Source organism: Sturnus vulgaris, chromosome 3, assembly GCF_052056855.1.
Source record: "Sturnus vulgaris isolate bStuVul1 chromosome 3, bStuVul1.hap1, whole genome shotgun sequence".
In the NCBI taxonomy this organism is placed as follows: domain Eukaryota; kingdom Metazoa; phylum Chordata; class Aves; order Passeriformes; family Sturnidae; genus Sturnus; species Sturnus vulgaris.
In genome coordinates, this window is record NC_142245.1 from 46,494,477 (window position 1) to 46,510,329 (window position 15,853).

At 36.6% G+C, this 15,853-nt stretch overlaps 1 protein-coding gene across 5 annotated transcripts in view; it reads left to right on the forward strand.

Annotated features, from left to right (window-relative positions):
* The window catches only part of MTR (5-methyltetrahydrofolate-homocysteine methyltransferase), a 50,003-nt gene extending 34,688 nt beyond the window's left edge, over positions 1 to 15,315 (forward strand). For all 5 annotated transcript variants that reach the window (XM_014874600.2, XM_088161534.1, XM_014874592.2 and 2 more), the window contains 11 exons: positions 859 to 926; positions 1,814 to 1,934; positions 4,884 to 4,965; positions 5,702 to 5,800; positions 6,540 to 6,615; positions 7,749 to 7,904; positions 8,597 to 8,793; positions 11,848 to 12,048; positions 12,804 to 12,996; positions 13,726 to 13,838; positions 13,979 to 15,315. In XM_014874600.2, coding sequence (XP_014730086.2) covers positions 859 to 926; positions 1,814 to 1,934; positions 4,884 to 4,965; positions 5,702 to 5,800; positions 6,540 to 6,615; positions 7,749 to 7,904; positions 8,597 to 8,793; positions 11,848 to 12,048; positions 12,804 to 12,996; positions 13,726 to 13,838; positions 13,979 to 14,065 — 1,393 coding nt within the window. In that variant the 3' untranslated portion in view covers positions 14,066 to 15,315. The remainder of the gene's footprint in view (positions 1 to 858; positions 927 to 1,813; positions 1,935 to 4,883; positions 4,966 to 5,701; positions 5,801 to 6,539; positions 6,616 to 7,748; positions 7,905 to 8,596; positions 8,794 to 11,847; positions 12,049 to 12,803; positions 12,997 to 13,725; positions 13,839 to 13,978) is intronic.
* The last annotated feature ends 538 nt before the right edge of the window (positions 15,316 to 15,853 follow it).

The window sequence follows — 15,853 nt, forward strand, 5'->3', positions numbered from 1 at the left end:
TTGATGTCCACATAACATTTTTGTATTATCCAGATAGCTTCAGAAATGCTGCTGCTGTGGCTCAGTATCACACAGCCATTCACTCACTTCCACCCAGCCAACCTCAGTGAGATGGGAAAAGAGGAAGGAAAGACAGCAAGAAAAATTGTGGGTGGAGAAAAGTGTTTAATAGCTTAAGGAGAAGTGGAAGAAGAGAGAAAGAAAAAACAAGTGATGCAAAGGCAATCCCTTGTCATCTCTTATGGACAGACTGGTGCCTAGCCAGTTCCTGAGCAAAATATGGCTAACTCCTGCTAAGCCACCTGCTCTTCCTTTTTATTGCTGAGCTTAACTTCATGTGCCACGGAATATTTCTTTGGTTAGTTTGGGTCATCTGCCTAATTGTGTCTACTCACAATCTGTTCCTTAGTGTGCTAGAGTAAGAAACAGAAAAGGCCTTGATGCTATGAAAACATTGCTCATCAAGAGTTAAACTTTAATTTGCAGTATTGTTTTGGCCAGAGATCTAAAACACAGCACCATACCAGCTGCTGTGAAGAAAATTAACTCATCTCAGCCAGACTTAATACAGCCACAAAAATTTGTTTTAAAAAAAAGCTCCTCTTACACTTGAATTTTTTTAACTATTATGCCATCTGTAACTCTTACTGAAACTTTTACCAGACCCAGAGGTATTTCCTATATGAAAATTCCCCAATTTCCCATTTCCCAAAAGGTCTTAAGAGAAACAAACAAAAATCTCAATCTTAACTTCAATTTTTAGGTCAGTTATTTACAGCAAGAGGAATTTATTTGCCTTGTAGCAGAAATTTGATTTGTGATTTAAAGGATCTTGTGTCATTTCCTTTCTTTCCACAGAGTTATTGATTTAGGAGTCATGACTCCATGTGATAAGATATTAAGAGCTGCTGTTGAGAACAAAGCAGGTATAGAGACTTCATCAGTACTTCTGAATTCTTTGATTTTTAAATCCCAGTTTTTATTCCTGCTTATTGCATTCCTATACTGTCTATAATGTCATCAGGTTGTCTTCAGAGAAATCAGAACTTCTGCTTTAACCATATTAATTATTTAGCATTTGGCACTTCTGTGAAACTTAGCCTGAGGAACTGAAACACTATATCAAAAGGACAACTCCAAGAGAAATGTTGTAGTATTTGTTTTACAGATCCAAAAGAAATATTGTAGTATTTGTTTTACAGATGGATAAATGGAGCCTTGAAATGTCTAAGTAACTTCTTTTTGGGTCTTAAATCATTAAAAGGACTTGGCATTTGGCCTGCCAGATCAGTGAGTGTGAAATCAGGAATGAATTGTTCTAATAAATAATTAACTTTCTGAAGCAACTTGCAGTTTATTTGGAATAGTCTACTGCATCTTGGAGAAGATGAATTGTGTGAAACATATAGGTGGTGAAGTTTGAAAGCACTTGCTGTTTTTAAGAGCAGAACTGAAAAATTATTTTGTCTTGCTTCCCTCCTTAGTGCTGAACTACTGAGATTTGGAGCTTGCTAATCAAAAGGGCTGTTTATTTATTGCTGAAACTAGAGCAGTAGATGTTCAGCAACTGTGAAGACTGAGAAATGTTTTAAACTGGGAATTTGGAATTGCTGTCATTCTTGGAAAGCTTTCACTTTCTAATTGGGTCAAACCTCCCTTCTAGTGACTTATCCTGCTTTTTATCTGATTATTTTCTATCTGATGCATGAAACTATCTGACGTATGAAATAGACTTTTCTGTACTAATTTCTGTGTCTTTCTAGAATGGATTGGTTAAAAGTTTTGTGCATGTGTGTTTGTAAATTTGCAATAGATATAATTGGCCTGTCTGGTCTCATCACCCCATCTTTGGATGAGATGATTTTTGTCGCCAAGGAAATGGAGAGATTGGCAATAAAGATTCCTTTGCTCATTGGAGGAGCAACTACTTCTAAGTAAGATATCTCAGTTGGGAAGATGGGCAACTTATATGCAAATAGTGTTAACTAGTGAAAAAGAAAATTTATAGCCATTTCTTTTCCCCTTTCTCTAATTTTTCTGCAATACACATAGTGATATGTGTTCACCATAAGATTGACTGTTATTTCGTATTTCAGAAGTCCTAGATTGTTGAGGTAAAATGTAGTTACTATGTAACAAATAATCGACATCTTAAACATTTAATTTTTGCAAGTGTATATTATATGTAGAAATACCATGTTTTCTCTAAAAGTTCTCACATATATGTAAATAAATGTAGTTCTGCTTTTCTAAGGGGTTGAATGATCTATTTTGATTCACCAAAACATTCTAAAAATGCAGGATTTTGAGACTAGAAATGGCCTTGTTGACATCAGGGAGCTATTATCTTCAAGGAAGTTACTGTATTTTCCTGTGTCGCTGTTCAGTGCAGTGATGACTGCATTGAGACTCCAGTACAGCCCGAGCTGGCTGGTAGGGCATGAAGCTCTGCTGCTTGCCTCGAAGTACTTACCATGTTGATTTTCATAGACTGAGCTTTTAAAATCTTGTTCTCTCAGATCTGTTCAAATGGAATAATACAGCTGCTGTGATTTCCTGAAGACCATGTTGACAGCTCAGTGACACCTAGTATTAGCATTACCACAGATGTGTTCTGGGCGTGTATAACAGCTGTGGGTCACACTTTGCTGACTAGTTTGTGTACAATATACTTGAGGAGGTGACAGCTCAGAAGACTGTAGAGGTCATTCTTTGTGTAACTAAAAGCTGTGAGCAGTGTTGCTTTCTTTATCAGAGTAACACATACTGTATTCTGTATTTTTGGCTTTAGCAAATCGTCTCATATTTTGACAGACAGTGGAGAGTAGGATCATTACCTGCCTTTGTTGTTCCTGCATGTATAACACAAGGTTCACTGTATCTCTTTTCTCCTTTTCCATATGAGCCTCTTCCTATTGCTTTGATACTGAGAACAAACGGGAAGGTTTTTTCTTATTTAAAAAAAAATTTAAAAATAGGAAAGTCAAGGGAAGGCTTTATCCTAAGTGGAGGTCTTAGGAGAGCCTTTTCAGATCTTCTCAGTATTTTCACCCAGGGCATTGTGGCCTAGTAATTGATGTCAAATAACCAGCATCAAACAATTCTGCAGAATTTATTCACAGAGAGGCATGTAGCTGACAGAAAAGCAGCACTAGTTTTATCCTTGAATATGGAAATTACTAAAGAATATACATATACTTTTGAGTACAGAAATTGATTTTATTAATGTATCTAAATATATATGTGTACATATATAGATGTATAGATACATATAGATACAATGCAGTGTCTATAAAATATATGTCCAGTAAAGGTACTCTTTATGGAAGATTGGAACCTTAATGTATATTAAACATTATTTTCCTAGTCTTAAATTTAACTTTCCATGTGCATTCCTAAAGGTTGTGTATATATCAGAGGTTGCTAATGAAGAACCATCTGCATTTTCTGCACTGTAATAAATAGGCATTATTATTTGGAATAAGGAGATCAAGAGTACTTGGAAGAGTGTATAGTGAGGTTAGTTTGAAAGAGAGAGGGAGAGGCTGGTTTAGTCTCCAGAATCTACACAATAGAGTTTCTTCATAATTTACAGTTATGATGATTTTTGCATTCTTATTATGCTACTTTGGTAAATAGCTGAGAAATAATGCTTATTATTTCTTACTATGCTACTTTGGTGCTTAGAAATAATGACAACATTCTCACTGCCGTAAAATTTACTTAAAAATACAAAAGTTAACATGTCGTGGTTGATACAGTTCTATTTTAGGACTTTTGTTTCCTTTGTCTGTTCCTATCAAAGCAGAAGAGATACCTTTTTGTAAAAAATAGGTGCCAAGATGAAAAATGCATCTTCTGGAAGCAAATTCAGAGGATGCTGGACGATTATTTACACAGCTGTGTTGCACAGTCATGAGTAAACCTCCATGTCCAAGTGATTTAAATATTTGACAGAACCTGAAGAAAAAGGGGATCTTACCTTTGTTAGGGAAGATTGCTTCCTGGGCTCTGATTTAAGTTTAATTTTAGAAATGTTGTTTGACCTTAGCATACAAGAAAGCAAATTATAAGGCCTATAAGAACTTTGTTCCTACACTTGCTTGCAGAGTTTTGGTAGGACCCTGAGCAGAGCTCATTCTTGCGTCACTAGAAACTGTTAGCAGTGTTGCTTTCTTTATCAGAGCAGCACAGATTGTAGCAGACCTATTAAAGTCCATATTTTGTGGCTTCAGCAAGTAGCCTCATAATTTGAAGATTGTTAAGAGAAGGGTCTGTCCTCATTGCACCTGTAGTTACAATGCAAAGTTCACTGCATCTTCAAGGTGCAAGTTTGTAATATTTATTGACCACTGGCAGAATTTGGTTTTTAGCTGTGTAGAGGACTTGTGCCTCTGATTTTGAGAAATGAAATAATCATCCCTGAATTAGGTTAATGCTAATCCACAGACCCAAAAATTAGCATGTGGAAGGAAAAAATGTAAGATGAGTAAAAAGGATTTAAGAAATTGTTAGTTCTTGGCAGGCTTAGTTTGGAATATTCGTACTGATTTCTGAGACGCAAAACTAATGAGTTGCTGATTTTTATTCAGCTAGTAAGACATCGAGGGAATGTGAGTTGGCACATTATTTATGAAGTGTTCTGAGACTCTTTGAAGAAAAGTGTTTATATACCTGTTATTAAAATCTGTGTTTAATGATTCATGGATAGCAGATGGATGAATGAAATTCTTCTTTTGAAGTTCTGGTCTATGCATTAAGTCAGGATTTATTTCTCTGGGGATTTTGTCTGCTTTTTTTGTTGGTGGGTTGCTTGGGTTTTTGGTTTTGTTGTTTTTTTGCTTTAGTTGTGAAATGCTCACTCTCTTTCTTTTTCATTGAAGAGCACACACAGCTGTTAAAATTGCCCCACGATATAGCGCACCTGTAGTTCATGTCCTGGATGCATCCAAGAGTGTTGTGGTTGTAAGTTCTAAATTACAGTTTCTTGTCCATGGCAAGATATATGCCCTGTTTTTCTGTTGTCCCTTTCATCCTTTCCTCTAAGGCTTAATGTTGTGACAGAAAATTAGAAGGGGCACATCAGAGACAAGTTTCTAAATTATACTTGCTTCAGCTGTTTTGTGCTGCCACGTCATTCTCAACTGGCTTATTTAAATGTCCATTACTCTAGTGAGGGTGACGTTCACTGGGTCCTTGACTGTAGTTTTGTAGTGAAGACTGATGGAGTTATATGTGAACTGCTATTCTGACTAATTTGGATATATTTCTGAAGTTAGATAGCAACATTTGTACTGAGAAAAGTGAGGCTAGAGTTTTTTGGGGTGGATTCTCTTTCAGAGGAATGGGTGGTCTCGGCTGGCAAATACGTGGTGGTAAAATATAGGCCAAGCTGTGTGTTGCTTCCGTGACTATTCAGTCTCTGAAGTTTTGGAGTATTCTCCTCTCAGGTCTTTCCAGAGCTAGACTTGGCTCTGCTAATGTTACCTGTGTAGTAGGGTAGAGATCTCAGTAATAATTGTAGTGTAAACATGGCTGGTTGGAATAGTTTGAATGTAGGTTGCAGATTATTGGTAAGGCTTAGTACAGTGTTGCCAAGAGAGTCCAAAAGACAAGTTACCTAGTCTGAAATTCATACTCTCTCCTTACCATAGTGTGTTACACGATGTACTTAGTGCTTTTTCCTTCCTGTTCTTTTCAGTGCTCCCAGCTCTTAGATGACAATGTAAAGGATGATTTCTTTGAAGAAATATTAGAGGAATATGAAGAAATTAGACAAGAACACTATGAGTCTCTCAAGGTACAAATGTAATTGATTATCTTACTGTTTGAAGTGGTTGGCACTTGCTGTCCAGCTATTATGAATAACTTGCTTTTACTCTCACTGTTCAGCTCTTTGAAGACCTTCAGGTATTTTTGTTTTGATTTAAAACTTGCAGTAAAATGGATTGAAAACTTTCAGAAGTGCTTATGAAATCAAATTTTCTAGTCTATAAAGCCTTCTGTATGAATCTTTACACATTCTTGGCAAAATCTTGATTGTCCTCAATGGCTAATTAGTGGTATCTAGGACCTCCATGGAGCTGGCAATCATGTCGTCTCAATCAACCTACAGGAGACCAGTGCTCTCCTGGAGCAGTACCAGGATATGTGGAGCTTCAGCTGCGGTAGTGAAAATGGTACTGGTAGCTTTTGCTGGTACTGAGCCACACTCTATAGAAAATTTTAAACCACCATGCTTTCATAATGTCTTAGTCTTGTTTAGGCAAGTGATCAGAACAGTAGGAGAATATCTTTCTCTACCTGTATTTTAGTGTATTTTGAAGTAATAAAGGAAGAATTATACAGGCAAAAATAATGATCTGCTTGTACTGTAATATTACTTTACACCTGGGAACTGGGAGTTGTTGAGACTGAAATTATCTGTTGTTAGATTTATCCTGAAGAGTATTTTGAGTAAAACTCTACCATGAAGTCCACAGTTACAGTTTATGTGTCTGAAAGGTGGTGTTCTGAAATTAACCTTTATGTCTGTACAGGAAAGAAGATATTTGTCTCTACAGCAAGCTAGAAGAAAAGGTTTCCATAATGATTGGTTATCAGGCCGTATACCAGGTCAGCTATATGTTGTTGTTTGTGGTTGCTGTGCCTTTATTTTATGTTGTGTGTTTATTTTAGATATATTTTTAATTATATTATGCTTTAAACTTCAGAATATAGCAGTGGAACAGCTTAAGTAAATTGGTATGTCTCAACAGAGATTTTTTTTGCATTAATTCAAACATTCTGATTTTTACATCTCATTTAAAAATAAATTAATATTTAATAAAGATAACTGAAAAAATCTCAATACAACGAGTTAACCATCATGTAACAACATATAATCGAAGAAAACACTAACAATGGCTTTTGAAAATAGTGTCTGCTTGGCTCATTACATCGCACAGCTTACTGTACCATATTTGGGGAACGCATGCTGTAACATGGTATTTTTATCAAATTTCTCCTTCTACTCTTTCCTACCCTTCCCCCATCAGTTTTTGTACTATTTTGGTTTTTTTTAATTATACTAGAAATATAAACAGCACTCTGGTTGCAGCCTGCAGTGACATTAACACTGCTTTCTGTCGTTTCATTTGCAAGACTTAACAAGATGTTAATTTTCAATAACTTATCTTAATGTGTTACAAAGTATTGAACAGGCAAAACAAGTGCAAAGCTTGTGGCTTTAAACAGATCCATCTTGCTTTTTCACTTGTGTGTGTGCACATCTAAGTGTGTGTGGTGGCTGTAAAAGTTCTTAGAAATTACATAAAAAGTTACAGGAATATTCTGCAGTGTCATAGTACAAGTCTGTGTATAGAAAGGAATTGGTAAATATGAAAGGCCCATGAAGTATGTTAGGGATTGATAAGTTGTGTAGGTTTTTTTGGTCTTGTGTCTTGGCCAATATTCAGACCAATTAAATAAGTTCCAAAGTCCAACAGCTAAAAACTATGTATTTCTGTGGAAGAACAAAAGCCCTTAATTTTTCTTTTTCAACTTTATATGCCTTTTAAGCTTTTTTTTTGGTACGTTGTAATTGTGGAGTATGATTTGGGAAAATATGACTATGAGAATTTTAGGGCAATTAGTTTGGAAGAGATTATTTGCAGGGGTGGAGGCTGCTGAACATCAGTTATGCTGCAAATATAAAAACAATTTTAAATTATTTTCATCATGTCGGACTGTACTTCTGATTCCTACAGTTAAACCAAAATTCATTGGCACAAAAGTCTTTGAAGATTATGACCTGAGGAGGCTGGTAGAGTACATTGACTGGAAGCCCTTCTTTGACGTCTGGCAACTTAGGGGAAAGTATCCCAACCGGAGTTTCCCTAAGATCTTTAATGATAAAACTGTAGGTGGGTATTGAAATTGCATTTACTTCATATAACTAGTCCTAGCAGGCCCAGTGTGCTACAGTAAGATTCCAAATGTTTTGAAATACATAGGAATAGTACAAATACATGCAAAGAATGTCACTGAAATAATTTGTTCAAAGCAATGCTTAGTGAACCAGCTGTTGCCATATGAGGCTGAAAAATAACTGTGGAAAAGTACTCAGTCATCTTATTTAGCATTCACCTGTCAAAGCACAGGGAGGTATTTTATTAACAACAAATGGCAGCAGAGCACTTAATGTATCTGTGTTCCTGTTGTGGGTGAAGATGGCAAGCTCCTTTAGAAGCTTTTCAGTAGGCTTTGAAACACGTGACGAAAATGCATGGGTGACACTGAAAGCAATGTTCTGTGCACTGTGGTCATGTAGGTGTACAGACCAGGTCTCTTGCTCATTTTATTCTGTGTTCTCTATCTCTGCTAGGTGCTGGCTGAAACATTTTGTGCTTTGTTTGGGTTTTTTTCCTCCAAGATGTTGTTACAGCCCTATGATTGCACTGCAATCTTCCTGTTTGCTGTAGCTGACAGATCATTGCAGTCATTTGGACAATTATGGGGAAAATGAATCAATCTTCAAACAATTCCTAAACCTATTTAGCCAATTATGAAAACATGCCTTTGCTAGTACAATTACTTTTTTCTTTTGTTTTAATAGGTGAGGAAGCAAAGAGAGTTTATAATGATGCTCAAGATCTATTAAAAATATTGATTAATGAAAAGAAATTACAAGCCAGAGGTGTGGTTGGGTTCTGGCCAGCTCGAAGTGTTCAAGATGATATCCATTTGTATGCTGTAGAAGAGGCAGTGGGATCTTCAGAACCAATAGCAAAATTTTATGGATTGAGGCAACAGGTACGGTGACAGCACATTTGTTAAGTGACTTTTTTTCCCCCTGAATTTCAGGAATGTAATAGAAGTACCCTATTAAAATCTGGTGAAAATGGTTGTTGTAATCTCTCTACAGCTGTTATGTTGTCATTTCTTTCAGTAATAACGTCAGTGATGAGCCAGGTTTTTGTTTTGTAGTATTTGTAGTATTTTGCACTGTAATAATCGTACAAAATGCTCTGTAGGTTTGACATCTTCAGATATGATGTGCATTTTCTGTCTCAATTTGAAGATGTCCTAAAGCAGTGCGTTGCATAAATTAATCACATGAATCTTGTGTTAAAATCTTGTGCTAAATTAGAACCTAACGAACCTTAGTTCTCTAATATCCCTGGATTCTACTTTAGATGAAAAATTCTGCTTCAGAGTGTTAATGCTTCAACCAGTTAAAATTTAAAAAACCTGGAAAATAAAGCTCAATGGAGATAAGTATTTCTGATAGCCTTATTTTTTCTGTAAAATTCACTATATGAAGGGGCCGTTTGGAATTAGTTGGCTGCTAATTTTGATGGAGAGAATCATACTTATTAGATTTGCATTTAATTTGGTAGATTGAACTTGCAAGATACCCTTTTTCCCTATCTTCTGATTTGGCTTCTTCATAGTTCACATATTCAGAGTCATCACATGTGGGCAGAAAAAATAATTAACTGCCTACATTTCTGGAGTACAATACTCTGAGCACAGTCATGTGCTAACATTGCAGAACTGTACTAAGAAATACCTGGCTCTTAAGTTTATCTGTTGCAGTTCCCTGAGATGATTTAGTGCATCTTGACAATCCATGGCAGATGTTTATATAAAATGCTCTCAACAGGCACACAGGCGTGGATGTTTCAGAGACTTATGGCTTAGTTAAACATTTTGATATTCCATGTAAATCAGCTTTACTACTCTTCCTTTTTCTGGCTTTTTCCCAGGACTTTCCCAAGGAAAATATCTGATTCAATGTTGTTCTTGTAATGCTTTTTATTATTGGAATACTGTTATTTTCCCTAGCCTTTTTTACCTTGTATATCCCAATTATTCAGACTTCTCTCAAAGGTTAAGCCCATGAAACTCTGTGAATACCGTTTTTCTGAACTCCATGTATTTTAGCAGCATCTCTTCCAGCCTGGTGTATATAGTAACTCACGAGAGTTTTCAGCAGAGCAAAGCAGAAGAGAATAATTGTCTTCTGGTTCTTATATAAAATGTTCCTTTTAATACACAAAGTTCTCTCCATGACATTGACACTAATTAAGGATGTGATATAAATCTAAAAGTTAGAGATGCATGTAATATTTTCCTTAGCTCTAATAATTGCAAATGAACCTTAAAATTAACATAAATGTCACCTGTGGGGAAAGAGGATATTTCTTTAATGTTGTGGTACTTTTTGTAACCTTGTAGGTTAATAGACAATTTCTCTTTGTTTTTTAGGGGTGGGAGTATTTTATTTGCTTTTAAGATGCAGTTGGGAATGGGTAAAATGCATTGCTAAAATATTGTCACAGGATAAAAAAAAAGAATTTTCAGCTAAGTGATAGCCATTAAATATCTTTCCTCTCTCTGCAAGTTGGGTAGATTTACAAGACCTGTGCCACCTTTTAAATAGCAATCATGCTTCCACAATGAATATACTGATGATTCAAGATTTCTTTTTGGGTGCTCAGGCACCTCTTTCTGTTACCTTTCTTCCATTTTGGAAAAGGATTCAATGAGCAGTATAATTCCCTATTTCACTGCATCAATCAGGTTGGAAAAGACCTCTGGGATTGAGTCCAACCTATGATTGAACAACCCCATGTCAACCAGACCACGGCATGGAGTGCCATGTCCAGTCGTTCCTAAATATCTCTGGGGATAGTGACTCCACCACCTCCTTGGGCAGTCTATTCTAGTATCTAATCACACTTTCTGTGAAGAAATTCCTCCAAATGTCCAACCTAAACTTCCTCTAGCACAGCTTAAGACTGTGTTGTCTTGTTCTGTCAGTTGTTACCTGGGAGAAGAGACCAACCCCACCTGTCTACATCCTCTGTTCAGGTAGTTGTAGAGAGCAATAAGGTCTCCCCTGAGCCTCAGTTTCCCCAGCTCCCTCAGCCACTTCTCATAGGGTGAGTGCTCCAGAACCATTACCAGCTTCACTGCCCTTTTCTGGACTTGCTCCAGCATCTCAGTGTTCTTCCTCAGTTGGGGATCCTAAATCTGAACACAGTATTCAAATTCAGCCTCACTGGTGGCTGGTACAGGGGGAGGAATCACTTCCCTTTTCGTGCTGGCCACACTGTTTCTGATGCAGCCCAGGGTGCCATTGGCCTTTTTGGCCACCTGGGCACCCTGCTGGTTCATGTTCAGCTGGGTATTGATCTGTACCTCAGGGTCCTTTTCCATTGGGCCCCTTCCCTTTGCATAAACGCTCTTGAAATTTGCTTAGGACTCAACTTTCCAGTTGTAATATATACATTTTGTTTGTGTTTGTGTGTGATTAGTAAAAGGTCTGTATCCTGGGTGTATTTTTGTCTGGATTACTGAGCACATAGTTTGTAGCGTAAGAAACGAGGAGTATTTATAAATTTATAACCATTCTGCAGTGGGAGTTGCTGAAGAATTCTTCCATTTGCACATCAGCCATCAGTTTTGTTAACAAATGTGAAATCTCTTAGGGGTAGAGATGAAATATTCCTCCTCTTACCCAGTTGTTGGCACAAGAGTATTCCTTACTTTGTAGTAATTTTTTTGCAGTATAAGCTGTTAAATCTTAGTAGCTGTAAATAGAAGCAAAATGTGTGTTCAGTGCTGTATCTCTCTTTTCTGGTGTTTTGTTCTTCAGTGGTCCAAATACCCTCAGAGTAAGACAGATAATTTTTTTCTGATTTAACTATAGGAAAACTACCATGGCTCAAAGACTAGTTAGGTGTTTGTCAGAAATGCCCTAAGTCCTTCAGTCTTAAAAGTACTGGTCTTTAGCTTAATAGTGCACTAATGATGTATTTTAAAATGTTCTGATTTATCACGCTAATTTCGTTACTTCAGGCTGAAAAGGACTCTGCCTGCACAGATCCATATTACTGCCTCTCTGACTTCATAGCACCACTGGATTCCGGCATTTGTGACTACTTAGGCCTGTTTGCTGTGGCCTGCTTTGGTGTAGATGATTTATGCAATGAATTTAGGAAACAGGATGATGAATACAACATCATAATGGTGAAGGCTCTCGGTGATCGGTTGGCAGAGGTATGAGATTTTATCGCACATTTCTTTGCGACTTTCAGCAAACTTAGAGCCTCTTCAGTACGATGCAAGTGGAGGTAGCTCTAGCTGGGGACTTCAAGCTATAGCAGGGTTTATGAAATTATTATTATTATTATTATTATTATTATTATTATTATTATTAATAATAATAATAATAATATTTAATAATAATAATAATAATAATAATAATAATAATAATAATAATAATAATAATAATGGGCAACTGGTGATGGTAAAATCATGTAAAGCTGCAGGAGTAGTTCAGAAAAGCTGTTGCCCACTTTGAGTTAGAGGGATGGTCCTCTGCTAAAATGAGCAGCAGCACATGCTTGTATCTGATCCTAGCATGGAGGCAAGAATGATGTCGCTTTCCACAGGTAGATCTGGGAAAGACACCCACATAGTCAAGGCCTAATGACCTCAGTGCTATAATGAAGTGTCTCTACCATAGGTTAATGAATTTTGTCTTTTTGGGTTACTTGTCCACGTCTTTACCTCTTTGAAGCAGGACAATCAAAAAACTACTCTCTACCAATAAGAGAAGTAACTGAAATACTTGAATGAATAAAATAAGTTTCATGTGAATTTTAATTCTTTCAAATGCCTCACCTATGTTAAGAGTGCTCTTAAAAATGAAAATGGGACTGTGAGAAAGCATTGTTCATCTTAATCAAACAGCTGTTGCATCAGTCTGTACAAAATTTAAAAATAATAATAATTTTTTATTCTATTCCAAGGCATTTGCTGAGGAGCTTCATGAAAGAGTTCGAAAGGAATTCTGGGCTTACAGTAGTAGTGAACAGCTGGATCTCTCTGGCCTACGCAAAATCAAATATGAGGGAATTCGCCCTGCCCCTGGATATCCCAGCCAGCCTGACCATACAGAAAAACTCACCATGTGGAAACTTGCAAACATTGAGGAAACCACAGGTAACTCAGCTTTAGTAAGATTCTTAAATTGCTTTTTATGTGAAATCAACGTTTCCAACCAAACAACAAATTGGGTGTTGCCAAACTAAATAAAATACTAAACTGAAGTGCTTCTGGGAATTGCTGTCTTTCCCCTTTTATTCCCATTTTTATTTTGCCTCATTCAAGGAAGAATCTGCAAAACATTGACAGTGCTTTTGGTGGAGGAGTTGTGTCCTTAATTAGTAGATTGCATGCAAACAGGGTTCTGCTGCACAGAAAGAATTTCTGGCATCCTTATGATTGTAAGAAGACATTCAGAGAGAAAGAATAAAAAAGCTAATTCAGCTGAGTATTTCCTGATCCACAGGAACCTTGAGATGGTAATTCTTAAAAAGGAATTAATTACATTTGTTTTCTTCTGATATTTTGCATGTCAGATGTTTCACTGATACTTTCACAAAGCCAAAAGTACCTTTCTTTGCTTCAAAACCTCATTTGCCAAAGTTTCCAAGTCTTTTCCTTCAAACTGTAGAGTTACTTTACAGTAATTGTGTTGAAAGTCCGCAGTATGCTTAAAGCTCTGAGGTTTTCTTAAAGGTTATCAAGTGAAAAAATTGTTTGGTTTTAGTTCATCTGAAAGCTGCTTGCTTTTTGAGTTTGCTCGAAGCTGCCCAACATAAAAAAAGGTTCTGAATTTGTGCTTATTCTTAATTCAAAGAATAAGAAAATCCTCATTCTCTTTTCCAGGAATTGGTCTAACAGAATCACTAGCAATGATACCTGCTTCTGCAGTTTCTGGCCTCTACTTTTCCAGTCCCAATTCCAAGTATTTTGCTGTTGGCAAGATATGTAAAGATCAGGTAACTAAGATGGTCAATTGTAGTAATGTTAGAGCATTCAAAATCCTTTTATGAGCAGATGTCTCAAAAATTTTATAAACATTTAAAGCTGTATAAAAGGAGTTTCAAAATCCTCATGACATTTCGTGGTTCCTTTGCAGGTTGAAGATTATGCACTGAGAAAAAATTTGTCTGTGGCAGAAGTGGAGAAGTGGCTGGAACCCATTTTGGGATATGATACAGAATAACTGTGATTTTTGTGGGTGAACTTCCATTTTTGATGGCCCATTTGCCAGAAGGAACAAGAAAATTCTTCCCACTGGAAACAGCTTTCTTCCATCCACCCCAATAGCTTGTCTGATTGTCTTAAATTTTTAACCAAGGAACTTAATATTTCAAATCAAATCTGCCTGGTGCCCTTGGCTTGGGATCATGAATGTATTTAGTTTCTCAGTCACAGCAGCATACTTTTATTTATTTTCCGTTTTTTCCACAAAGACTCTTGCAGAGGAGCTAGGTGTAGGGTGAGATGGGTAAACTGCTAAGCTTTCCTGTTCTCTGGAAGATTTTGAAATCAAGGGCAAGAATTTATCTTCCATGGCTGTGGATGTGCAAAGAACAGAATTTGACTTCTGTTATTTTAGTGTGTTTTGGCAAGTCCAGGGACAGAAATATGATGTGATTTTTCTGCAAAGTCACAAAACATTTTATACTGAATGATCAAGAACAACTGAAATACAACAGATGTCCTTTTAAAAATCATCTGCTCAGTGTTTAGTCTTGTGCTTGGGACCACACATTGTTATCAATGGTAGAATTATTACAATCTTCTGGAGTAGTATCAGAGATCTGGTTTCACAGAGTATTGTGAAATGAGATGACAGAGCCCAGGGAGTTGTCTGCTTTGTGCTTCCTCTTCCTTTCAGCAAGTTACAATCTGTCTATTCTGTATAAAAGGTATTGGCACTTCCTACCTTACAGTTAATGTTTTCAAGCTAATTCGTAAATAAACAATCATTTGTACATGAAAATTATGAGAGCAGCATTATTTGCTAGTATAGACAGCCAGAAAGCTTAGAGCTGACTTTTATAAACTTTTTAACCTTCTAGAAGACTGGTTTTTAGAAGCAAATAGTACTGTCATATGTAACAGTTAATATTGTAGACATATTCTTCAGATTTAACTATGTGCTAATTGTTCATAGCTTTCAATAATTTCTAAAAAGTGCCTCAAGTATTATTTAAATGTTAATTTAGTAAAATATGACAGAACCCCCTCATTTTGTGGTCTCTAATTGAAAACAAAAGACCAATGTTGTAAGAATGATGTTATTTTAATAGTTTATTGCAATCTATTAATAGCTACGTAATTTTTGTAATGTCTTCATCTGACTTTATGCTAAAAGGGTCATCTGTATCAACAGTTTAATAAAGATGGTATCATCCTATTAGAATCCTTTAAACAACAACAATAAAATGTGTGCAATGTCAAAATTAATATGTGCTTCTACTATGAACCTGAAATTATAGAAGCTGCTATGTTTTTTTTTAAAGTAGTTGCATGAGTGTGTTCTTAACTTTTAGAATGGCTCATCTTTTAATGATTTACAAAAATAATTTCTAAATGGATCTCCCCTCCCCCTGCCTCCCTCCACGTCAAGGGACTTGTGACATGTCCTTGCTGAGCAGCTGATTTTTGTAGTGGGAATGGTTTCTCAGTAGAACACTCGTTTAGACTGCCAAAAATGCAGTAAGATATTCTTAATATAAAAAATTATTTGTTCCTGAAATTTGTAGCATGTGAAAATTGAAATCCTCTCTGCTTTGTTTTTGGTAATTGCACTTCTGCTGATCAGTTTAATGCTTGGAATCTCTCCTCTCCTCTCCTCTCCTCTCCTCTCCTCTCCTCTCCTCTCCTCTCCTCTCCTCTCCTCTCCTCTCCTCTCCTCTCCTCTCCTCTCCTCTCCTCTCCTCTCCTCTCCTCTCCTCTCCTCTCCTCTCCTCTCCTCTCCTCTCCTCTCCTCTCCTCTCCTCTC